Source organism: Cyprinus carpio, chromosome A25 (assembly GCF_018340385.1).
Source record: "Cyprinus carpio isolate SPL01 chromosome A25, ASM1834038v1, whole genome shotgun sequence".
Lineage (NCBI taxonomy): Eukaryota > Metazoa > Chordata > Actinopteri > Cypriniformes > Cyprinidae > Cyprinus > Cyprinus carpio.
Window position 1 is genome coordinate 18,116,606 of NC_056596.1, and position 26,857 is coordinate 18,143,462.

The 26,857-nt window shown below is 36.8% G+C and overlaps 2 protein-coding genes and 1 long non-coding RNA gene across 4 annotated transcripts in view; 2 read left to right on the plus strand and 1 right to left on the minus strand.

The window, feature by feature from the left end:
* LOC109101933 (NACHT, LRR and PYD domains-containing protein 3-like) overlaps positions 1 to 4,272 on the plus strand; it is a gene marked incomplete at its 3' end in the record, with an annotated part of 17,195 nt that extends 12,923 nt beyond the window's left edge. Inside the window, exons 11-14 of the mRNA XM_042715939.1 lie at positions 91 to 264; positions 896 to 1,069; positions 1,427 to 1,600; positions 4,233 to 4,272. Of these exons, the coding sequence (XP_042571873.1) occupies positions 91 to 264; positions 896 to 1,069; positions 1,427 to 1,600; positions 4,233 to 4,272 (562 nt within the window). The remainder of the gene's footprint in view (positions 1 to 90; positions 265 to 895; positions 1,070 to 1,426; positions 1,601 to 4,232) is intronic.
* A 34-nt stretch (positions 4,273 to 4,306) lies between these two features.
* On the plus strand, positions 4,307 to 8,558 carry LOC122135646. Its single transcript, XR_006153639.1, has 4 exons — positions 4,307 to 4,407; positions 4,521 to 4,694; positions 4,942 to 5,115; positions 5,597 to 8,558. It is a non-coding gene; the product is annotated as an uncharacterized LOC122135646 (long non-coding RNA).
* A 3,222-nt stretch (positions 8,559 to 11,780) lies between these two features.
* Positions 11,781 to 26,857, minus strand: part of LOC109070208 (copine-8-like) — a 58,935-nt gene continuing 43,858 nt past the window's right edge. The window contains exons 16-20 of one of the 2 annotated variants that reach the window (XM_042715767.1): positions 18,813 to 18,940; positions 18,234 to 18,336; positions 16,511 to 16,568; positions 15,164 to 15,237; positions 11,781 to 12,724 (exon numbers count right to left, since the gene is read on the minus strand). In XM_042715767.1, coding sequence (XP_042571701.1) covers positions 12,512 to 12,724; positions 15,164 to 15,237; positions 16,511 to 16,568; positions 18,234 to 18,336; positions 18,813 to 18,940 — 576 coding nt within the window. In that variant the 3' untranslated portion in view covers positions 11,781 to 12,511. The other variant, XM_042715768.1, reaches the window with a different exon arrangement.

The window sequence follows — 26,857 nt, forward strand, 5'->3', positions numbered from 1 at the left end:
ACCAAGTATTTTAATTACAGGTGTGAATGCTTAGTCAGCATATTCCAAGAACACAGTACCTAATTAACCTGCTTTCTTTTTTTCCTTCAGATTGAGGTGTTGTAGTGTGACAGATAAAGGCTGTTCAGGCCTGTCCTCTGTACTTTGTTCAAGTCTCTCATGTCTGAGAGAACTGGATTTGACTTCCAACAATCTTCAGGATTCAGGAATAAAACAACTTGCTGCCGGACTGGGGAATCCTCAGTGTAAACTAGAATCTCTGAGGTAGGAAGTAGACTGTGCCCATGATATGTATTGTTAAAAAAATGTGCAGTGGCAAAAATGGCCAGATTAGAAGAATCTGTTGCATTTGATTATAAAAACTGTAAAATGTGTTAAATGTTGTTTAGAATTTAATATATGTAAGAAAATAAAATGACAGTAGAGTTTGTTCCTGCTTCCACTTGCCTGGCCAGAGGAGAATTTGGTTTAGAGACTCTCACATACATCATACATCAAAAGAGCTCTTAAGTTCTAAATGATTTTTCTGATTTTTCTTCTAAATTTCATGATAATAAAAAATAGACACAAAGAAGACAACTGTGACATACAGTTTAGAGCTATACAATAAATGTAGATAGCTCAGTTAATTTGGTTTTGGAATGACTACCTGTCCATGTTTTCCAGCCTTCGGCCCAACATACTTTAGTAGACTTTTCTTGAGACAGTGTTGAGATCTCTGTTAAAACTGTAGAAATCTTTGCGATTTTCCTTCTCTTTTTCTTAGAAGAATCATTGTGAAACAGGAAATTTTAGTAAAAATCTCCATTTGCTGTCCAGTGATTCACATTGGTATGTCGAAGAAACAACAAACATTTTTTATTTGTGATTTTTCTCTTCTTTCTTGTGGCTGTAGACTTTTCAATTGCAGCATCGGTGAAAATGGCTGTGCTTCTTTGGCTTCAGCTTTGAAGTCAAACCCAGCTCACTTAACTGAACTTGATTTGACGCACAACAAGCCTCATGATACAGGTGTGAAAATGCTTTCTGATGTGCTAACAGATACGAGCTGTAAACTGGAAACACTAAGGTGGGTTCTAATATGTAATAAGTGGGCACTAAAATATATAACTTACACTTTATTCTACAATGTTGCTATTCATTTTAAAACCCCTTGAGTCCTTTTAAAATCTCAGAGTTTTTGCTGATAATCAAATAGTAATCCCTTATGAATTTCTGTGGTTCTGAGTTTCATTTTTGAACAAATGTCAGACGCAGATGTCACCGCAGTTGTAGAATTACAGATTGATTTAAATAGACCATGTCCATGTAGTATCAAATATGAAAATATGAAAGATTTTTGCACTAAAAATAAGCAGTACTTTAAACCACATCAAATGCATGTTTTGTCAAGTCTACAAAGTTAAATTGAGGGGATTTCATTTAGGTTGATGGCCTGTGAACTTACCAAGAAAAGTTGTGCGGCACTGGCCCAAGCACTTCAGTCCACCTCTACAAGCCTGAAACATTTAGATATAAGTTCGAATGACGTCCAGGATTCAGGAGTGGAACTGCTCTGCGTTGGTCTAAAGAGCCCTTCCTGCAAGCTTGAGACATTGAGGTATACAATCAGACAAGTACAAACCCGATTCCAAAAAAGTTGGTACACTGTACAAATTGTGAATAAAAACAGAATGCAATGATGTGGAAGTTTCAAATTTCAATATTTTATTCAGAATACAACATAGATGACAAGTCAAATGTTTAAACTGAGAAAATGTATCATTTTTAGGGAAAAATAAGTTGATTTTAAATTTCATGGCATTAACACATCTCAAAAAAGTTGGCACAAGGCCCTGTTTACCACTGTGTGGTATCCCCTCTTATTTTTATAACAGTCTGCAAACGTCTGGGGACTAAAGAGACAAGTTTCTCAAGTTTAGGAATAGGAATGTTGTCCCATTCTTGTCTAATACAGGCTATTAGTTGCTCAACTGTCTTAGGTCTTCTTTGTCGCATCTTCCTCTTTATGATACACAAAATGTTTTCTATGGGTGAAAGATCTGGACTGCAGACTGGCCATTTCAGTACCCGGATCCTTCTTCTACGCCGCCATAATGTTGTAATTGATGCAGTATGTGGTCTGGCATTGTCATGTTGGAAAATGCAAGGTCTTCCCTGAAAGAGACGTGTCTGGATGGGAGCATATGTTGTTCTAGAACTTGGATATACCTTTCAGCATTGATGGTGCCTTTCCAGATGTGTAAGCTGCCCATGCCACACGCACTCATGCAACCCCATACCATCAGAGATGCAGGCTTCTGAACTGAGCGCTGATAACAACTTGGGTTGTCCTTGTCCTCTTTAGTCCGGATGACATGGCGTCCCAGTTTTCCAAAAAGAACTTCAAATTTTGATTCGTCTGACCACAGAAACAGTTTTCCACTTTGCCACAGTCTATTTTAAATGAGCCTTGGTCCAGAGAAAACACGCCTGCACTTCTGGATCATGTTTAGATATGGCTTCTTTTTTGACCTATAGAGTTTGTAGCCGGCAACGGCGAATGGGCACTGTGGATTGTGTTCACTGACAGTTTTTTCTTTTTGTATTGTTTTGTGGATTTTTTTATTTTTATTACAGTAGCATTCCTGTATGTGATGCAGTGCCATCTAAGGGCGGGCCGACGATCATGTTCCAGGAATCTTGGATGATATTATCCTGTAGTATGGTTTTCCGGCCTTTTGACCCTATTTTATGCCACAGCATTGGGAGAATGTTCCAGACTTTCTCTCTGAATCTTTGGATGATATTATGGCACTGTAGCTATGATGATAACTTCATGAAATCCAAAATGAGCCAATATTTTGCAATTTTTCACTTTCTGAGAAACTCCTTTCGGATTATTTTGCATTCCTTTTTTACTCACAATTTTATGCCACGGGTTTGTAGCATTGTGGGGGAATTGGTGTTCACCCTCTGACCCATCTTGACTTCTGAGAGACACTGCCACTGAGAGGCTCAAGTTTGCCAAAATTAAAATTATTCATTAATGACTCACTCCTCATGTCGTTCCAAAATACCCAATCATGTTGCCAATTGACCTAATAAGTTGCAAATTCAGTCCTCCAGCTGTTCCTTATATGTACACATTTTTTGGTCCAAAATTCAAAAACTACGACTTTTTCAGCAGCTTCTTCCCGGGTTGCTAGCGCTGTCCCAACAGTTTAGTTTTTCGCGAACGAACTCGATGTGTAGAACCTCTCATTGAAATCCAAAATGAGCCTTAATACTTTTTTGGCTGACACTCCCTCTGAGTTCTAAACCAATATCCCGGAGTCAATTTACTCAAACATACACTGAATGAACTGCTGTGAAGAGAGAAGTGAAGATACCGAGCCGAGCCAGACAAACGAACGAAACATTGACTCGTTCTATACGGTTTCGGTTTACGGATCAACCATAGTGTGAAGTTCTGTTCTTATCTCCGCGAACCGGTTCTCTTTCGGACAGTTTTGATTCAATTATGAGAAACTGTTTCACCAGTTCTTTTGCGCTCGACGTAATGACTTCATTCAAGCCTTCATTACCCGCGCTCATAACATTTTATCTCACCAGTTCAGTTTGTACACGCATGCGCAGTATCATCAGCTCCTCGGTTCTCGAATCGCACGCGTCCGACAGAAACGGTTCCCGAGAACGAGTCAATGTTTCTTCGTTATCTGGCTCGGCTAGGTTTCATCATCTTAGTTCTCTCTTCACAGCAGTGTTCAGTCAGTGTACTGTTTGAGTAAATGAATTGTGTGTAAAAGTCAATTTGTGGATTAATGCTTATTGTTGACGCGAACCGTTGTGGTTGGGTACTAAACTGCAGTGTTGTGAACGCGCTCCTAACGACCCGGGAGAGAACGCGCTGAATAACAGACCCGGGAAAGCGGTCAACAGTCCAATAAATTCTAACGGACCCTCTGATGTCGCATGGACTACTTTGATGATGTTTTTATTACCTTTCTGGACGTGGATACCGTACATACATTGATCTGACAGAAAGCTCTCGGACTAAATAATGTGAAGATGAACGGAGGTCTCATGCTGCGACATGAGGGTGAGTCATTAATGACATAATTTTAATATTTGGGTGAACTAACCCTTTAACATGATGTCGATAGATGACTGATCTGATTCTGAGGAAATAATGTCACATGCTGTGTGTCACATGACAGTAGTTCATGATTATCTCCCTCTACTATTTGTAGTCTATCAGACTGTAAAATTACAGCCTATGGATGTTTTGTGTTGTTATATTATTTTGTGTTCTATCAGATTGTAAATGAGAGAGCTGGACCTCAGCATTAACAACCTCACAGACTCAGGATTGAAACATCTGCTCCCTGTGTTTGAAGACCCACGTGTGCATCTAGAGAGATTATGGTACTGTAATAGGCCTTCAGTTTGTTTAATCATGTAATGTACATCTCACAATTAACAAATGAGACTGGGTGGACATTTGGAGCATTTTTTCATTGTTTTTGTGCTTCTCTCAGGCTGAATAATTGCAATCTCACACATGAAAGCTGTCGGATAATGGGTTATGTAAACAAACCAGAACACTCAGGTCTGAGAGAGCTGAACCTCAGTGCTAATGCAATACTGGACTCGGGCTTGAAGCAGCTTTCAGTGACACTTTGCCATCTTCTGTCAGGACTGCAGTCACTGAGGTAATAAAGATTTCCTAAAAACTTTCAGTAATTAGTAATTTCAATTCAAACTAAATGAAGATATTATTATTATTATTATTGTGAACTGTAACTTAAATTTCAAATTAAATCATATGAATCATATGAATCACAGATTCACCCATGAAAGCTGAATCTGTACACTACAGAAAATTTCAGAACAGGTTTTATTTCAAAATATATGTCATTTAATAAAGTAATCTTATTATAACTGCACAACCCTTTTCAGTGTAACATACTGTGGGCTTACGGCAGATGGGTGTGCTGTTCTGGCATCCGCTCTCAGCTCTAACCAGTCACAGCTAAAAGCACTGGATCTCAGAGGAAATAAACTGACGGAATCAGGAGTGAAGCTGCTCTCAGATCTACTTGACGATCCTCAAAGTAAATTAGAAGAACTTGAGTAAGTATTTGAAACTTATTATACAGTCAGTAAGATGATAAATTACACCTCATTTAAAAATTAGGTGTTATTATTTACATAATAAGCCAGGATTGGATTATTGTATATTTTTTGGTTGTTTGCAACAATATTCAGGTGAATCTTAAAGAAATGTTTGGGCCATATTTCACCCCGAAACAAAAAGACAGAAGTGGAAATTTAAAGATACTAATTGTAGTAATAAGAATGAAATACTATTGCTATACAGTAATGAGAAATGGGTAGAACGTGCTTAATTGTCATGGAAATAATATGATAAAATATAATATAATAAAATATTGCAATGAAAAAGCCTTAAATAGATTTTAAATAGCTACCATTTCTTTGTTATTTCTTCTGGTTGGTCGTGAAATATGTCCAGACACATTCTTGAGATTTAGTTTCTCTTTAACATTTATATTACAATATTCCAATACAAATGACTGATTTAAATGTCCACCAGATTCATGGATGGAATAATATCCAAAAATCAGGCACCTATTGATGACTCCCACAAACAGGATGCTCTACCTGAAAATCCACCAAAATCAAAGAACAAAAAACAAAAGACATGTGCGTATGCTTTAAAAAAATGTGACTCTGTTATTAGTTTATTTAATGTCTTGTGTGAGTTGGACAAGCTTGCTTACAGCTGTGTTACACCAGTCCAGTTAAGCAGACTTGAAGGAGAGCTTTATATAAGATGACTGGTTAAAGTGTGACATCTACTGTGAACAGGATGGGCCATGACATATTAACTCATGGGAACGTGAAAAAAATGTTGTAGCCTTAAAATCCCATTGAGGGAACACCATCCATTTCTTGTGAGTTTAATATGTAAACAATCGTAAAACAATATTTTATTTTGAATGAAGAAATGATTATATTAATTATTACAGAAATTATTACATTATCAAATTATTATTTTAGCCATAGGCCTAGGTGACCGGATTGTATTGCACGCAATGTAGACAGCATTCAAATGAAGTTTATCATGAATAAATGTTACATAAAGTACATAAAATAGACCTTCAAAAAAAAAAAAAAAAAAAAAAAAAAAAATTTTTTATCCGTTAGCTCAAACATTTAATACGTCCAAGTAAACACACACACCCAGAACAGTGGGGAGCAGTTGGGGGTTGCTCAAGGGTCTCACCTCAGTCATGGTATTGAGGGTGGAAGAGAGTGCTGGCTTTTCACTTCCCCCACCAACAATCTCTGCCAGACCTGAGACTCAAACCCGCAACCTTCAGGTTACAAGTCCAACACTCTAACCATTATGCCACGACTGCCCCTAACATTTATGCTGAATGACTGGAATTTTTACTGGAAGTGCCGTTTTAAAGGTTGAATTTAACATATATTTTATTTTACTTCAGCTAATTAATAGGCTTTAATTATAAATACTATAGTGTTTCATTGAAAAATAAATAATTTGTGTATCATTTGTAAATGAAAACACAACACGCTCATTTATCGTCACACGGGCGTAAATACTATCATAAAGTCAAAACTTTACTGGCATAATTGTCAGGCATTTACAGTGTTTGCAAAATATATGGTAGCATATTAATAATAATTATACAGAGCATTAATTGGTAAAGCAATAAGCAAACTGAAAAGTGAAATACAACAATTTATATAAAAATATAGCCTTAACCAGTTAATATAATAATATTATATTATAATTAAATAATAATAATAATAATATGAAAATATAATATATAATATAGTTAACAAATTTACAAGGCTGTGGGATGTATAATTTTTTTATCCATCTCTGATAAACGCAGGTTACTATGGTCATGCAGTTTTGTTCACGCATTAAACTCATGGCCACAAGAAATGTTGTTCCCTCAACACAGGATCTCAAGGCTACGACATAAGGATGACATTACCTCGACAATGATCTCGTGGCCACAACATATTATCACGTTCCCATGAGTTAATATGTCATGGGCAAGTGAACCGAACATGTTCCTCCCGGTCACCGTAGACATCAGGTCTCAGTGTTGCTTATCATCTGAATTATTCTAACTGACAAGGAAAGGTCATCATGGAAACTACTTCTTGGAAAATGGCCTAGAATATCTGTACAGAATATGCAGCATGTGCGTGACATGGCCTCATGGGTACAGAATGAATCATGCATAGTTTCATTCTTTAGCACGAACAGAATGATAAACACATTTTGGAGTTGTACAAGGGAAACTATGAGGAATAGCAGGTTTGTCAGTCAGCTGCAGATACAGGTGTTTGAAGAGATGTTATGTAAATATAGATCCAAATCTGCTGCATTGTAAAACCTTTACTTCAGTATACATATATTGTATATAGACACATTTATACTAGATTTAGTTTATATTATTATAGTTAAAACATTTTGCTATTGACATCTGTTAAATATGTTAACTTGGCAAATAATCATTCACTATTTACTGTAAACTACTAACTCTTCTGAGATCCTAAGCATCTGACTTTATCATCTATCGTTCCACCTGGAAACCAGTCACAATACCCTATCAACTGCCTAGTAACAGCCTAGAAAAGTTAAGTCTTAGGCTAAATGCCTAGCAGTGACTCAAAACACCACCAAACAAGGTCCACAGCTGTTCAAAGCATTAAAAAAATGTGTCTTTAAAACATTGAATTCAGTCACTCATCAATCAACAAAAGTATTCAAGCTACATAAAACATGTATGACTTCATATTTGGATCTAATATTAAATCAATCTAACACTGAAATAGTATCAGGCAAAAGATAGATTGCCTTTGTAGTTTTATTAATAATTGTACCACATATTGATTTATGTCAAAATAATAGTCATTGTAGACTGAAGCATCTTTTTTATTAAGTTTACAAAATTAAACTCACAACAATGATGTAAGTCTGTGTATGAACAGTAGAGGGCAGTACAGGATCTTAATGAGGCTCTTTAAGGGAAATTAAGACATTCCAGTGGAAATATTATTATCATATTCCTTGTGTCAAGATATGTCATTCCTGATTTGTTTGTCTCACGTAGTCTGCTCTTCTTACTTCTTTATTTTTTATTTATGTATTTATTTATTTTTTTACTAGCCTAATACTGACATTTGTCAAGTGAAGATATAAAACTGTGAATGAAGAATCTGGAGTCAATACACAGAAAAATGACCCAGCATCATCAAGTGTTTCATTTGAATGTTTATTTATAAAACCAGAAAAAGGGCATCATTTCATTTATAGTTATTATAATTATTACAGCATATCGTTTTTTCATATAACTTCAAAATTTGTTGTATTGATATTCAGAGTTCACCAACTCTTTCTCTGGTTGGTCTTAACAAACCATTCTCCACACAGTTTCTCATATGGAAACAATTATAAAATTGGACTTTGGTCAAAAGTTGGGCCTTTTTGTTTTGTATATTGCATTGCCAGCTTCGGTGTATCTTGATAATAATAAACTTTTTTAAAAATAAAAATAATTGTGTTCTTGCATTGATACGTGCTACACTTGATTTATTTATGAGCGCATTTAATGCCAGACTACACTGATTTAACAGCACCTGCATGCATCTCATTCACAAAATTCATTCTTTTTGAGTAACTGCACAAGGAAAAGAAATGAAAAACACAACAAAAGAATATGGTCAATTTGGCATAACAGAAATAAATGCTCTATTAAGGCAAACTTCATTTCTAAAACAAACATCTATGAAAGAAGTGTATTTCATTTAAAATATTGCTCATGCAAACATGATGCAGGCAATATTAAACTGTGAATTCATAAATAACAAAGATAAACAATAGCTGCGTTTATATGATACCGGACTTCTATTAGCCCACCTAAGTTTATTTTAAATTATCACCAAAGTGATCCAATACTAAAATTCATGCTGTCCAACCAGTGCTGTACTAAAGAAAAAAAATAACATTAAACAAGCTACACCCAAATAACACAACCTCGAACCCTCTGAGGTGTAGTGAGCTGGTAAACTGGTCCTAACTAATCACCTATCACCACTTTCACAAATAAGGGTCATCACACCTGAGATTAAATGCTCAGTATCTGTTACTTGTAAACAATTCATTAGCCATGCAGTCAAAGTACTTTGTTTTAAAACCAACAAGACGTTCTATTGTTAATCTCAAGGTATTTAGCTGCATGAACATTTTTCGTTCATGAATTATCATAGTCAATGTACAAATAATCTACAGAAGAGGTTCTGTTTGTAATAATGTGCAGTTTAATTTGATCATAAATGAGGAAATCTGCAGTGACAATGCCTGAATCCATATGGAAAAACTCGGGAAACAGCTTTCCCATCCCACACACGGTTAAATTTTGATGCATGTTTTCTGCATGATTTATAGAGCTAATACAGCATAGATGCAGCATGAGTGGGTGTGAGTTTAGCGTTGACACACTGTCATGTTAAATAAATGAAGTCTTAGCTCTGTGCCTGTGTTTGAGTTATTTTTTCCCAGGGTTGCTGGGGTCAAGGCTCGCTTGTATTTTCTTGCTGAAATATGAAGGGTTTGGAGCCGAAGGAGCACATCTGATTATTTTTGTTAAAGGCAGTTTAACCAGGTGTCACTGAGCATTGTTTGGTTGAGAACCAAAAAATTGGACAATTTATATCATTTTGTTCTTGGTGATCCATGTGATATTTTGAAAAGAATCATTCCACAATAGTGATATAATTTCCATCTTATCAATTCTAAATGAAACATACCATATAATCTTAAGTTGTGTTCTTTTTCAGGTTGATTTTAAATATTTATTTATTTTAAAAATGAAAATGAATTTTTACCACTGGCTGACTTCCTCTTCTGTCAGACTGAAGTATTTGATGAAAATGTACTCACTTTTAGGCCAGAGGAGTTTGATGAATGTTTATCTGAACATTACATCCTCTGTAGTGAATGAGTGCCGTCCAAATGAGAGTCCAAACAGCTGATAAAAACCACAAGTAATCCACACCACTCCAGTCCAGCAACTGATGTCTTGTGAAGTGAAAAGCTGTGTGTTTATAAGAAACAAATCCATCAAAATGTGTTTAACTTCAAAACTCTTCTTGTTAACTGATGGACTGGAGTGGTGTGGTTTATTGTGATGTTTTTATCAGCTGTTTGGGCTCTCATTCTGATGGCACCCATTCACTTCCACTGGTGAGCAAGTGATGGAATGCTACATTTCTCTAAATCTGATGAAGAAACAAACTCATCTACATCTTGGATGGCCTGAGGGTGAGGACATTTTCTGCAAAATGTAAATTTTAGGCTGAACTATTTCTTTAGAGGTACCATTAAAGTTCAAGATGGCCATCACTAGTAGCAGGGGGCTGGCGGATGGGTGAAGAGCTAGTGAACAAGGTTATATTTAGCAGACGCTTTTATCCAAAGTGACTTGCAGTGCATTCAGGCTAACATTTTTTACCTAACATGCGTTCCCTGGGAATCAAACCCACAACCTTTTGCGCTGCTAATGCAATGCTCATCTCAGGAACACCTAGGTTACTGAGATGTGATAAACCTCTATGTTGTGGAGGGGAGTTAGTACTTTTTTTAGTACCTAGCAGTTCTAGTTTAAGAATGTTTTTATTAATAACCTTAGTTTTATGCTCTTAAACATATTTATCTGCACATTTTGCACACCTGTTTCACATAAAACACCTTTTTTCTGCATGCAATTAAGACTAAAGTTTAGAAACACAAACAAAATACGCTATTTGTGTGGGTGGTGCATGTTTGAAAGCATACAGTATGCTACTTCTGTATGAGGCTGTGCTTGCATTTCTGTGCATGGATATAGATATTGAGAGCAGCTACAGTTCTGTCTTTAAAGGAACAGTTCACCCAAAAATGAAAAATTCTCTGAAATGAAAAAGAGTCTCATATCATGCCGTAAAAAGAAAAAGAATCTTTAGCACAAAGTTAGTGCTACTCTTTTCCATACAAGGAAAGTAAATGGTGACTAGAGTTTTCAATAGTGTTGCCAAGTCTGTGGTTTTCCCATGCAATTGGGCTTCTTTTATACTGCGGGCTAAAGTAAAGACCCCACCACATGATTTTGACTGGAAGGAGGTTTTGAGTCCCTGAAATGTGATTGTGGAGCAATTTTCCCTTAGAACGCGACTGCGGTAGTTTTGACTGTGATTGGGCTAGTTTTGAGTAACAGTTGGGCTGTTTTTTGTTACACAGACCTGGCAACCCTGGTTGTTAGGCTGCAAAAATGACCAAAAAACACCATAAAAGTATTAAGGTCCAATCCAAATCTTCTGAAACTATATGTGAGGAAGATATCCACTGTAACATGTTTCTTTTATGGTTATTTGTTTGGGAACCAAATTCTAATGTTCTAAGAATAAATGCTTTATTTTTAATAACGATAAACATAGCTCAAGAACATTCAGAGAAGTTTTTGTGACAATCTAATAAAATCTTACACAAAATTTTCTCTAACTTTTTTTTTTTTTTGACAACTGATGAGAATTTATTCAGGACGTTCCCTAATGGTTATGGTTATTTTGAACATTCTCTAATGCTTGATGATTTTTTGTAAAGTGTTTTGTTTGTTTTATTTTTCTTTTTTTATTATTATAATATAGTTTTTGGGGTTTTTCTATGTGTGTGATTTTTGTGTTATAGAGTTTTTTTTTATTTTTAGAATTTAAGATCCCTGTGAAAACGTGTAATAATTATATAAATCTGAATCATACGTGTTTGAGGTTGAGTAAATAATGACAGATTTTTCATTTTGGGTGAACTGTTCCTTTAACTGAGAGTAAGGCTTTTAAATTTTAGTGCTGTGCTAATGCCGCTAAAGCTAAGCACAAATTCTTTACAGTTTGAGGCAGTCAAATGACCAAGTAATGTATATGGAATACTGAAATAGTAAAATAATTTAAAGCGAACACTGTACAATAAAATGAAAACCAAGGCCTCGCACAACTGCATGTAAGTTTCTCTAACGTTTGTACTGAGGGTGGATTCATGCTTATTCTAAAATCACACTTGCTCTATTTACAACGCCATGTAATAAAATGAGTAAATTTCATTGTTAAGCAGCTCAGAGTTTCATGAGGTACAAAATCAATCAATTTGTAAAAAACGGTACAATTGTAAACGTATGCAGAAGTTCGTCAGACATGAGAACAGGAGATAATGGTATCTGAGACAGAGACTGTGAAGTCATGTTTCTGATGTTTGACTGACTGAAGAGGCCACTCGATACTTTAAAACAGTCTGAAACACCTACTGAAACCTCAGCACACCCAACGTCACCCTTCATACTGAAAGAAGGGCAGCGTTTCACTCAGACAGGCCATGTGTGATCCTGAGAGTGACAGTGAACCAAAGACAGTGAACCACATATGTTTGTGCGATGGCTCAGATCTGCGTCTGCAGCGGGTGGACGGGGTGGACGAGTGCCGGTGGGGGTTTGGAGGAGCTGGAGTGGGACGAATGCTGAGGTTTGATGCCTCTGCTCCTCACATACTGGAGGAACTGATCGGGGATTTCCGCAAGAACGTCTTTGGCGAGACGGGCCATGCTGAGGATGTGATTCCCTCTGCGATCGATGTAGTCTCGGAAAGGAACGAACTGAGGAATCGGAGAGAGATTTAGGAGGAATATTCCTCTAGTTGGTAAAAATGAGTTTGACTCACATTTACTTGGAACCACATTTAAAGGGTTAGTACACCCAAAAATTTAAATTAGGCTGTGTTTTACTCACCCCACCCCACATCTTAGATGTTTATGATTTTCTTCTTTCAGACGAATCCAGTCGGAGTTATATTAAAAATTGTCTTTGATCTTTCAAGTTGTTTAATGCCACTCAGCGGGTGTTGCATTGCTTCAGTCCAAAAGAAGTTAAATAAAGACCGCCCATCCATAAATAAAAAGCGTCTCACACGGCTCCGGGGAGTGAACAAAGGCCTCCTGTGGCGAATCGATGCATTTTTGTTAGAAAAAATAATCACATTTAAAACTTAATAAATCACTTTAATCTAGCTTGCGCCAACAGTTGTACACTGAAGCAGCTCCGGGCAGATGATGTTTGGAGGTCAGCGCTGCGCATGCGCCAATGAGTCTCATGAAAACCAACGTTTGTTCACAGGAGCAAAGGAAGCAAAGTTTCCTTACTTTAGCAAAGGAAAACCAGTCTCCTCTTGGCTTATATCGAAATCCTCTGTTTCTCTTCTTTACAAATCCTCATTTTGTACTTCTAATTCATGACTGTTGTTTTGATCTCTCTGCTGCGTTTCCGCGTTCGTCACTTCTGAGCGGCGCATGCACAAATCTGACCTCCATACGTCATCTGCCCGGAACTGCTTCCATGTACAACAGTGAGCGCAAGCTATACATTAAAGTGATTATTACGTTTTAAATATGGTTATTTTTCTTGCATAAACGCATCGTTTCACCACAGGAGGCATTTGTTCACCCCTTGGAGCTTTTTATTTTTATGGATGGGTGCTTTTTATTTAACTTCTTTTGCACTGAAGCACTGCAACACCTGCTGAGGGGCATTAAACAGCTTGAAAGATCAAAGACATTTTTAATATAACTCCGACTGGATTCGTCTGAAAGAAGAAAGTCATATACACCTAGGATGCCTCTAGGGTAAGTAAAACACAGCTGTTTAATTTTTGGGTGAACTAACCCTTTACATTATATTGTGCATGTATAGTCTACTTCAAAACTGTACTTGCAGATAATATAATATTTATCAAATAAAAGGGCACTTAAGCGTACTTAGACTTACACTTTCATGGCTACGTTTCTTAATTACTGCACAGTAGGTACTTTATCACAATGTGCACATTTTAATGTTTTTTCATGCTTTAAAGATGTTTTGACTATGATTAAGATAATCCCTCTAATAAACTGCTCCACTTGTATCCTCAGCCTTCGTGTCCCTGTGCAGTTTTGTGACAGGTGTTATGTGATATTACATTTAAAGTTCATATTTTAAATGTGCTAAACCAAAACATCTTCATTACGAATGTGTAATTGCAAATATACTTAAAGTATTCAAGCATTCAAGTTTCAGAAAATTTGCAGTGTATTGCAATTAACATGCAATTAACTGTCAAAAAAATTAAGAAAAATATTTTTTTTTCAATCTTTTATCCAGATGAATTAATTCTTAACACATGTAATGTTTAAAGAAATAGATCAGTCAAAAATGAAAATTTGTTGAAAATTGACTCACCCTCATCCAAGATGTAGATGAGTTTGTGTCTTCATCAGATTTGGAGAAATGTAGCATTGCATCACTTGTTCAGAAGTGGATCCTCTGCAGTGAATGGGTGCCGTCAGAATGAGACTCCAAACAGTTGATAAACATCACAATAATCCACAAGTAATCCACTTAACTCCAGTCTATCAATTAACATCTGGAGAAAACAAAAGCTGAAACAAATCTATCCTTAAGGCGCTTTAACTTCAAACCATCGTCAAACCATCAATAAACTCCATCGTTTATTGCCAAAATATGAGTCCATAATCCATAATGACGCTTCCTCCAGGGGAAAAGTCCATAATCATCCATCTTTGTTTAGAACCGTTTTGGCTTGAAAAAGAACATGCAGCTTTTCACTTCAGGTTAATTGATGAACTGGAGTGATTACTTGTGGATTATTGTGATTGTTTATCAGCTGTTCTGATGGCACCCATTCACTGCAGAGGATCCACTGGTGAGCTAGTGATGGAATGCTACATTTCTCCAAATCTGGTGAAGAAACAAACTCATCTACATCCTAGATGACCTGAGGCTGAGCACATTTTCAGCAAATGTTCATTTTTTATGTGAACTATACCTATAAGGTTGATGGTTATACCTTCAAATAAATGATGATCATAAGCTAAACATTTATTTTCAGTTCTGCACACTTGCCTGCTTGTCCTCCATGTATTTACTGTAAACATTTTTTCCCGTTAGCTTTTTATTACCACACACACACTGAGAGATCGCAAAGAATATTGCTTTACTATTTCTGTCCATGGATATATGATATACAGGGCTGGAAAACTCACCTGCACGATGTCTCTCTCCGCAAAGCGACCCCTGGATGATATCCTGACCTCATCTCCATCTAGTTCAATCATCTCTGTCAAATGGAAGAAAATGGCACAGGAAAAATGATCCTGTGGTGTTTCTATTCGGCTCAGATTGTTATAGTCAAGTGTGCTATCATTGGATTTCATATGAGTTCAGATACAGCCTTTAATGTAGCAGCTATGAAATGAGTTCAAAGAGCAAATCATGACTGCTGTGAGATAACGAGAACACAGGGAGCTGCATGTAAATGAGGTTTATCTTCATTAAAAGAAAAAAGTATCAACCTTTATACAAACTGCAAGCCCAGAAAAGACCAAGGTTTACTTTTAAAAACATGTAATATAAAAACACATTTTAAAGGAAGACTGGATTTTTCTTGGTCTTGTCAAATGACAACAGTATGAAGTACAATGCAGATATAACCTAAGAGCTGTTACTCAATACAGTTTATCTACAGATGAGGAGACTGTCTTGTCTTGTCTTGTTCAGAAATCCTGATGTCACAGCCGGCCACGTTCACATATCAACACATATTCTATATTCAGCACCCCAGGTTCATAAAGTAATTTACAAAAAAAAAAAAAAAATCTTAAAGGTACAGTAGCAAATTAATAAAAAATTACACATTCACAAAAACAGACTATTTAACTGTAAGAGTCAGAAACCTGCTAGAAAAGAGGGTGGAAACATAGTTTGGAAATCTTGACTAAAATTGTAAGTGGGTTTATGTAAAATAAATCAAAATGAGTGTTAAAAAATTCATATTTTGAATATGGGTCTTTAAAACATAAACAATGGCACTGAATTAAGGGAAATTTCACTTTAGCATGAAGTCTTTCATCTCAAAAATATTCGCTAAAACTCTTAAAAATAAAGAATTTGTAAAAAAAAAAAAAAAAAAAAAAAGTATTTTTTGGTAACTTTCCAATTATATCATCTTGTGAATAAATAATCTTCCATAAATAATATCAACACTATCAGTGAGTGTAAATCATTCTCATTCAGTTTTATATTACCAACAAACAAAATATGAAATCTACAAAAGATGAGGCAGTGATGACAGTTGAAACTAAGTAACTGGATCACACTTTTCAAATGAAAGGAGAGGTACAGGGTTGTTTAGGAAATGAACTGATAAGCCAATGGAAATTTGAAAGCTCTTATAGCACATATGCTACTAACGACTTTCTGGCAGACTAATTGGTCTCACTGGAACATATGTGAAACAGGTTTCTCTTTTGATCTGATCTGGTCTGCTGGACTGGATTGATACATCACATCTTCACACATCATCAAAGACATACACATCTCTCTCATCTTACCATCAAACTCTGCTGGCCCGACTCCAACGATGATAATTGACATGGGAAGACTAGAGGCCTTCAACAGAAGGGAATAATTAGTTAAAACAAGACCCCCAAGAATACCCTCCTCATATAATTCAGAATTTCTTTAATGAAACATACACAAAACAGATCGCAGTAATACAATACAACATCTGCGTTCCAATCTATCTTGGAGACACGAGGCAATTTTCTCAAATAGGGTGCGAACAGATTTTCATTTACTTTAAGCAATGGCTTATTTTAAACAATTAAATGTCTGTGATCCCTGTAAAATGATGATTTAAAGTAAATAATAAATAATAAAAATGCAGTATTTAGCTGTGCCCCCATTTTATTTTCAACTCTGTTACCGCATGATTTCTCCCTATAAAAAAGTGCATTCCATTCCAGAAAGTGACATCATTCCATTTTCTCAATTTTTAAAGAAATTATAGTGTCAAGCAAAATCAGTGAACCCTGTTACTGTGTTATTTAAAATAAATAAATAAATAAATAAATAATACTCTTGCAAATATTGTTTCCAATAATATTTTATATTTATCAAAAACTATAAAAGATTTGGTCTCCTTCTGAATGATGACTTAATTTCGGCTAAATATACAAATACTGTATGTAAATGTTTCTTGCAACCCTGTTACGCATTCTGGAGTATGCAAATATTTTATTCAACTTTTATGTTTATTTAAAGTTTGAACCTTACTTTACACAGTATTGAAGGAAAGCACCATAGGGTGGCTGCCATTGGTATGTAACTCTGAAATCTGAAATATGAGGCCCATTCATGAAGCTCAACTTGTCCTGCTTGAGTGTAAACGGCTCAGCTGTCTGTACACTGACACATTATGAATGACTCCTGTCAGCCTGCACAATATATCACACTTCAGCATCTCTGTTCACGTGTTTTAAAGAAAAGACAAATGGATTCAAGACTTTTTTTTCTTTTTCTAATTCTGTGTTCTTCACCCACTTTATAAGTGGGTGTTAATTCTTTTCTTTTACTCAGCACAATCATTCACAGTCTAATTGTTCATCCAGTAATCATGTCTTCCAGGGATTAGAATGATAAATGGCTATTGTTTACAATGTAAACACACTTGAACTCTCAAAATGAAGGTTCATCTTGTGCGTTTTCCAATTTTATAAAGTGATTTTTAAGTTCATTCTGTACATTTTTAAACATTCTGTCAGGTAGATAATCAGATATGATTTTTAAAATGTCAGCACCATTACTATGATTTTGTAGGAGACAACTGGTAATTGTTTTACCAAGAAAAATGTAGTTTCACTGCCTTGAGGATAAGACTTGTAATGTCAAATTAATCTGTGAACCAATTGTCTACTACAAAATCATGGTAACATGGCTGACATTTTAAGATCATACCTTACTGACGAACACAACATTATTCAGACAAAGAGTTGTGGAATGAGGAATGATGTCTTTGTTTTATACATTTATGGAATAGTTTACCACCTTAACAGGGGAAAATTAAGATGGTAACAGGGTTGATAACTTGGGAACACATTGTTGACATGATGTCAAAATCTTGCTGTTTATGAACATAAAGTAATAGGCCTATCAGTAAAACTAGGTGTCAGCTATTCATTGTCACTTTTTATAAATATGTATATAAGGGACACTTGTTTTTTCTGTTTTTCCAAATGGTGTAAAGATTGCAGGGAACTGTGTTTTTTTACTTACGTTTACGATGGATTCTTTCGTCTGAGCCATGTCAGAGATGACCCCATCAGAGATGATGAGGAGGATGAAGTATTCAGAGCCATCCTTTACTAATGATGCATATCTGCATAGAAATAAGCTGATCACTTCATGTGCTTGTTATCGACACAGAGGCTGAATCCCAAATCAAATCAAATCCACTTTAGTGTCACAACAGAGTACATTTAAAATAGTCAAAAGTACCTTGATGACGGACTATTTATGGTCGTTTTTTCAAGTATGCCCCAACGCATGCTTTTTGGGCTATTGCCTACAATCAGTTCTCTAACGAGGTACCAGGATACAAACATAACATTGAAGTACACAATCTGTATGGTATAGAGCACTATAAACATAAAGGTGACTTGAGTTGAGTTGAACTTAACATAACAAAATACAAAAAAAAAATAGTTTAACATTTTATTATAATTAAATTTACTGTAAAACAAAACCTGAAAACTTTTTTGCAACTGTAAATTTAATAGTATATTTTTAGTGCATGGCCATAATAACTAGTGTGATAAATAGTAAGTAAGTATGTTTAAATATAATTGGCCTCACCTTGCTACATGATTAATGACAGGTGAGAAGTATGTTGGTCCATAGAGACGAACAGACTTCAGACTCTGATAATACGCCTCTAGAACGCCCTCTATCCCACTGCAGTATGGGTTTTCTGGGTTCCCGTTCTGCAAGTACACATATAAATGAACATATGTACATGTAATACACATGTTAACAATACAAGCATCACAGAGTAAGACGCATACATACTGTTAATGTGTGTTTAGGCTACGTACTATTGTGGAAAACTGCGCTTAATTGTACTGAATGTGCACTTGCGGTGTACATCAAATCGTAAAATTATTGCAACTTCATCATTGAAGGGGTCCTATTATGCTTTTTCACTTTTTCAACATTAGTTAGTCTGTAATGTTGCTGTTTGCGCATAAAAAAGATCTGCAAAGTTACAAAGCTCAAAGTCCACTTCAAAAGGAGATATTTTATTTAACAGAAATCACTTTTAAAAAAACTAATGAATGACTCGTTTGGACTACAACGCATATTTTCCTGGGATTTGTGATATCACAAATATCAACGAATGGGACGAGACCTGGTTAAGCTGCACTAGAGATGGCAATAAGTGTTATCACAATGCTGGAGACACACTAGCTTTCCCAAGGCAGACAAACTTAGAGTGGTTACAATCATCCAGGCTTAAATCATGCTCAAATTGATTTGATTCTGACGCAGTATTTACACTGAAGCTCGCAGCAGGTGGCTATGGTAAGGGGCATGACATTTCCCGACCAGGCACCGAGTGCTGCCAACCACAACACACACTGGCCCCACACAATCACAGCACAGACTGCCCAGCTAACCAATCACAGCACATATTGTATTCAGAAGGCGGCCTCATTTCATAAGGAACAATTCAAGCCGCCTCATTTGTAATACAGTGAAAAATTCAAGCCGTTTGGTGTTGTTTTGCCAGGCTAGTATGAGAGCCTGTTCTAGTACATCCCCAAAACAAAATCATGACTTATAGCATAATAGGATCTGTAGTGCCTGGACCAATCAGACACACCATTTTTCATTTGATTTAACAAATCAATTATTCATTAGATTAACAAATAATCACAAACCCCTTACCCAATAAACATACTGGGTGTCAGCATGTTTGGGAACGACACCAGGCCCCTGGTTGCCATGGCATCCAGGACACCTCAGACAGATCAGATAAACCTTTACGACCTAATGGCATGTTGAGAGTTCTCCCTCTAACTACCATAGGTAAGACACATAATGCTCAGCAAAATTGACTCTTCTCTAATTAATTCATACGAAAACCTTTCTTTGAATGAACACACATATACTTCAGGACATTATGTATGTTGTTACTGTTCTTGTATTTTGTATTGTAAACTGTTTTATGCATGCTTATGATAGAACCACTCGTTCATGTAATCTTACCATGTTTAATATCTATGAGTTCGTCTTCTGATGATCTAAACGAGAGTGTATATTATATGTTAGTACATAGGCAGGTAACAATTTATTTCGATAGTCCACTTTAGACATTCTACTAACAGTAAGTAACTTTGCAACTACATGTCAACTAGCAGTTGGTAGAGTATTAGTAGACTGTCTGCTTAATATCTAAACACTTTCTTTGTCAACATATTGCCAACTTATACAGTACTAACCCTAAACCTACCCTAACAGTCTACTCTGAGAGTTAGTAGACATGTAGTTGCAAAGTAATGAGAATTAGTTGACATTTAGTTGACATGTAGTTAGAAAGTTACTTATAGTAAAAATCTGGGTGTTATATTAGACAGTAACTTGTCTTTTGAAAATCATATTTCCCATGTTACAAAAACAGCATTCTTCCATCTTAGAAACATTGCCAAGCTACAAAACATATTACCTGTTTCTGATGCAGAAAAGCTAGTTCATGCGTTCATGACCTCTAGACTGGACTATTATTACAAGACTGCTAGGTGGTTGTCCTGCATCCTCAATAAACAAGCTACAGGTAGTCCAAAATGCAGCGGCTAGAGTCCTTACCAGGTCAAGAAAATATGATCATATTACCCCAATTTTACAGTCTCTGCATTGGCTACCTATTAAGTTCCGTATCGGTTACAAAATATTATTACTTACTTATAAGGCCCTTAATGGTTTAGCTCCTGCGTACCTAACTAGTCTTCTACCACACTACAATCCATCATGCTCCCTAAGGTCAGGGACTTTTGATAGTACCTAGGATAGCAAAGTCCACTAAAGGAGGTAGAGCTTTTTCACATTTGGCTCCCAAACTCTGGAATAGCCTTCCTGATAATGTTCTGGGTTCAGACACACTTTCTCTGTTTAAATCTAGATTAAAAACACACCTCTTTGGCCAAGCATTCAAATAATGCATCTCATAATTTTGGACTGCAGTTATATCTGATCAAATGTGCATTATTATTCTTTAGCTTAGGTTAAACTAATTAATTTTTCTTGGCTGGAACAGCAGTTACGCTAATTATGTCTCTATTTGTTTCTCTGTTTTGATTTACACAAGCTCCAGTCTGGATCCAGAACACCTGAGAAGAGATGATGCCAACCCCTCAGAGGACCTCAGATGATGCTAACCCAGAGACAACATACAGAACTACTACATTTTGCTATAAGTTTGATTGCATAATTGCTATTAATAGTGTTAATCGTCTGTTTGTTTATGTCTTTTATTGATTTTCCTGAACATTTCTGCCGTATGCACATAAACTGACAGTCACCACTGATAAGCTACTACTAAATATTGTAGAAACTTAATTTTCTTTGCTTTGCAATGATTTGTATCGTAAAGCGCTATACAAATAAACTTGAATTGAATTGAATTGAATTGAATTGAATTGAATAGTTAGTAGAATGTCTAAAGTGGACTATCGAAATAAAGTGTAACCTACAGGCAATATATTAGTGTTCTAAGAATTTTTAGTAATTTTGCCTCAACACCTAACTGAGTTCCATATGCAAATGACCATGTCCTCACCAAAGGGTCGTAAAACTCTCCAGTATTTCCAACCTCCCACTTGGAAGCTAGAATCCTTCTAAGGACACCCTAAGCACATGTCAGGCCCTCGGCCTTGACCTTCCATTCACTAATGTGTTATTCCTGCTTCCTGCTTGCCGTGCTGCTGTTTTGTGATTGTAGCTCCGTGTAGCTTTGTTTTTCTGTAGAATCTTTATATTACTATCATTCTCTGTTGTTTAAAGTGATAAAATATAACTTAATTCCCACCATATTTCTGATATTATCTATCAATCTAATCTGATTAATTTGATCGTTCACTTTTATTTTAAATCCGCGAGTGCAGTGCACCTGCATCGCGTTAGCGCTCGTTAGCTTGTCATTAGCATTTCCATTTGTGCCTATCGCTGTTTTCTTTCCCTCCTCTCCTCTCTCTCGTTACTCTCTCTCTCCGGTTTTCACAAGTTCATCAAACAACTGTGGTAAGAATCTTTCATCAAGCACGGTGAGTAATGGCTTCGCCTGCTATTGTTATTTGCACTGCTTGCCACATGTATAGTTTTTTATCTATCTCTGTCGGTGATGAGGGATTCACATGTGATAAATGCAAGGAAATAGTTAGGCTGACAGAGAAGATTTCAGAATTAGAGACACGCATCCAAACTTTAATTGAGGACAGTAAGAATGTGAGGGCTCTAGATACGGGCTTTGGATGCGTCTAGCTCAGGGAGTCCTGTACATTGTTCGGTTCCGGTTACAGGGCCTTTGAAGCAGGGCAACTGGGTGACTGTGAGACGGCATAGTCGGGGGTCAAAACACCACTCTTCTGTTCCGATCAAAACATTAAACAGGTTCTCCCCACTTAGTGAGGCACCTACTGAGAAACCTGATCAAAGTGCTCTAGTTATTGACGATTCTATTGTACAGAATTTGAAAATAGAGACACTGGCCACTATAGTCCAATGTTTACCGGGAGCCAGAGCGCCTGACATCTTAGCAAATTTAAAAGTGCTGGCTAATGCTAAACGTAAATACAGTAAGATTGTTAATCACGCCGGTGCGAATGATGTTCGACTTCGCCAGTCGGAGATCACTAAAATAACATTAAAGAGGTGTGTGAACTTGCAAGCATGATGTCAGACACTGTAATATGCTCTGGTCCCCTCCCTGCTTACCGTGGTGATGAGATGCATAGCAGATTGTCATCACTCATTGGCTGGATGTCTAAGTGGTGCCCGCAGAATAACATAGGTTTTCATAGACAATTGGACAAGATTTTTGGGGCAGACCTGACCTGTTGAAAAGAGATGGTCTTCATCCCTCCTGGGTGGTGCCGCTCTTCTTTCTAGAAATATGGCACATAGTCTTAGAGTTTGTACTTGACTAACTGGGGCCCAGGTCAGGAAGCAGACAGACTGGCTAAACCGACCGTCTGCTAGCCGCCCCCAGTCACAGAAGTCAGTTAATTCTCAGCACATAGAGACTCTTTCACCTAGATATCACACTATAGAGACTGTGTCTGTTCCCCGGGCTAGTAAATACAAAAAACGTCCAAACCAATTTAAGAGCAACAATTTAATTGAGGTTCAACAAATAAAAAACAGATGCAATACGGATAAACAAATGATAAGGCTTGGCTTATTGAATATCAGGACCCTTTCTATGAAAGCACTTTTTGTAAATGATATGATCACTGATCATAATCTAGATGCACTCTGTTTGACAGAAACCTGGCTAAAACCTGATGATTACATTATTTTAAATGAGTCTACACCCCAAGATTACTGTTATAAACATGAGCCACGTCCAAAAGGTAAAGGGGAGGTGTTGCTTCAATTTATAACAATGTTTTCAGGATTTCTCAGAGGGCAGGCTTCAAGTATAAACTCGTTTGAAGTATTGGTGCTTAATATAACATTATCCAGAGAAACAAATGTTAATGATAAATCCCCTGTGATGTTTGTACTGGCTACTGTATACAGGCCACCAGGGCACCATACAGACTTTATTAAAGAGTTTGCTGATTTTACATCCGAGTTAGTGCTGGGTGCAGATAAAGTTTTAATTTGTTGGTGATTTTAATATCCATGTTGATAATGAAAAAGATGCATTGGGATCAGCATTTATAGACATTCTGAACTCTATTGGGGTTAGACAACACGTCTCAGGACCTACTCATTGTCGAAATCATACTCTAGATTTAATACTGTCACATGGAATTGATGTTGATGGTGTTGAAATTATGCAGCCAAGCGATGATATCTCAGATCATTATTTAGTTTTGTGCAAACTTCATATAGCTAAAACTGTAAATTCCACTTCTTGTTACAAGTATGGTAGAACCATCACTTCTACCACAAAAGACTGCTTTGTAAGTAATCTTCCTGATATATACCAATTCCTTAGCATATCCAAAACCTCAGAACAACATGATGATGTAACAGAAACTATGGACTCTCTCTTTTCTAGCATTTTGAATACAGTTGCACCTTTACGCTTAAGGAAGGTTAAGGAAAACAGTCTGACAACGTGGTATAATGAGCACACTCGCACCCTAAAGAGAGCAGCCTGGAAAATGGAGCGCAGCTGGAGGAAAACAAAACTAGAAGTATTTCGTATTGCTTGGAGGGAAAGTAACCTATCTTACAGAAAAGCATTAAAAACTGCTAAATCTGATTACTTTTCGTCTCTTTTAGAAGAAAACAAACATAACCCCAGGTATTTATTCAATACAGTGAAATTAACGAAAAATAAAGCATCAACAAGTGTTGACATTTCTCAACATCACAGCAGTAATGACTTTATGAACTACTTTACTTCTAAAGTCGATACTATTAGAGATAAAATTGTAACCATGCAGCCATCAGCTACAGTATCACATCAGACAGTGCACTATAGATCCCCTTAGGAACAGTTCCACTCATTCTCTACTATAGGAGAGGAAGAATTGTATAAACTTGTTAAATCATCTAAACCAACAACATGTATGCTAGACCCTATTCCATCTAAGCTCCTAAAAGAGGTGCTTCCAGAAGTCATAGATCCTCTTCTGACTATTATTAATTCCTCATTGTTATTAGGGTATGTCCCAAAATTCTTCAAACTGGCTGTTATTAAGCCTCTCACCAAAAAACCACAACTTGACCCCAAAGAACTAGTTAATTACAGACCGATCTCGAATCTCCCTTTTCTGTCAAAGATATGGGAAAAGGTAGTATCCTCACAATTATATTCCTTCTTAGAGAAAAATGGCATCTGTGAGGATTTCCAGTCAGGATTTAGACTGTATCATAGTACTGAGACTGCTCTCCTTAGAGTTACAAATGACCTGCTCTTATCATCTGATCGTGGTTGCACACACACATTAGTGCTATTGGATCTTAGTGCTGCGTTCGACACTATTGACCACACTATTCTTTTGCATAGACTAGAACACTTTGTTGGCATTAATGGAAGTGCAATTGCATGGTTTAAATCGTACTTATATGACCGCCATCAATTCGTAGCAGTGAATGAAGAGGTATTATATCGTTCACAAGTGCAGTATGGAGTACCGCAAGGCTCAGTACTAGGGCCGTTACTCTTCACGCTTTACATGTTACTCTTGGGAGATATCATCAGGAAAACACGGTGTTAGTTTTCACTGTTATGCTGATGATACTCAGCTCTATATTTCTTCACGGCCCGGCAAAACATACCAATTTGAAAAACTAAGGGAATGGATAGTCGATATAAAAAACTGGATGACTAGTAATTTCTTACTGCTAAATTCTGAAAAAACAGAGGTGTTAATTATAGGGCTTAAAAGCTCTGCATGTAATGACCTAGAACGTTGTCTAAGCCTTGATGGCTGCTCTGTCAATTCTTCGTCATCAGTTAGGAACCTAGGTGTGCTATTTGATAGCAACCTTTCCTTAGAAAGCCACGTTTCTAGCATTTGTAAAACTGCATTTTTCCATCTCAAAAATATACCTAAATTACGGCCTATGCTCTCAATGTCAAATGCAGAAATGTTAATTCATGCGTTTATGACCTCAAGGTTAGACTATTGTAATGCTCTATTGGGTGGTTGTTCTGCACGCTTAGTAAACAAACTCCAGCTAGTCCAAAATGCAGCAGCTAGAGTTCTTACTAGAACCAGGAAAGTATGATCATATTAGCCCGGTCCTGTCAACACTGCACTGGCTCCCTATCAAACATCGTATAGATTTTAAAATCTTGCTTATTACTTATAAAGCCCTGAATGGTTTAGCACCTCAGAATTTGAAATAGCTCTTGTTACATTATAGTCCTCCACGTCCGCTCCGTTCTCAAAACTCTGGCAATTTGATAATACCTAGAATATCAAAGTCAACTGCGGGCGGCAGATCCTTCTCCTATTTAGTGCCTAAACTCTGGAATAACCTACCTAACATTGTTCGGGAGGCAGACACACTCTTGCAGTTTAAATCTAGATTAAAAACCCATCTCTTTAACCTGGCTTACACATAACATACTAATACACTTCTAATATCCAAATCCGTTAAAGGATTTTTAGGCTGCATTAATTAGGTAAACCGGAACCGGGAACACTTCCCATAACACCCGATGTACTTGCTACATCGTTAGAAGAATGGCATCTACGCTCATATTAGTCTGTTTCTCTCTTATTCCGAGGTCACCATAGCCACCAGATCCAGTCTGTATCCAAGTCAGAGGGTCACTGCAGTCACCCGGATCCAGTATGTATCCAGCCCGGATGGTGGATTAGCACCTAGAAAGGACCTCTACAGCCCTGAAAGACAGCGGACACCAGGACTAGAGCCCCAGAGACAGATCCCCTGTAAAGACCTTGTCTCAGATGACCACCGGGACAAGATCACAGGAAACAGATGATTCTTCTATACAATCTGACTCTGCTGCAGTCTGGAATTGAACTGCTGGTTTTGTCTGGTCAGAGGAGAACTGGCCCCCCCAACTGAGCCTGGTTTCTCCCAAGGTTTTTTTCTCCATTCTCTCACTGATGGAGTTTTGGTTCCTTGCCGCTGTCGCCTCTGGCTTGCTTAGTTGGGGACACTTCATTTACAGCGATACCGTTGACTTGATT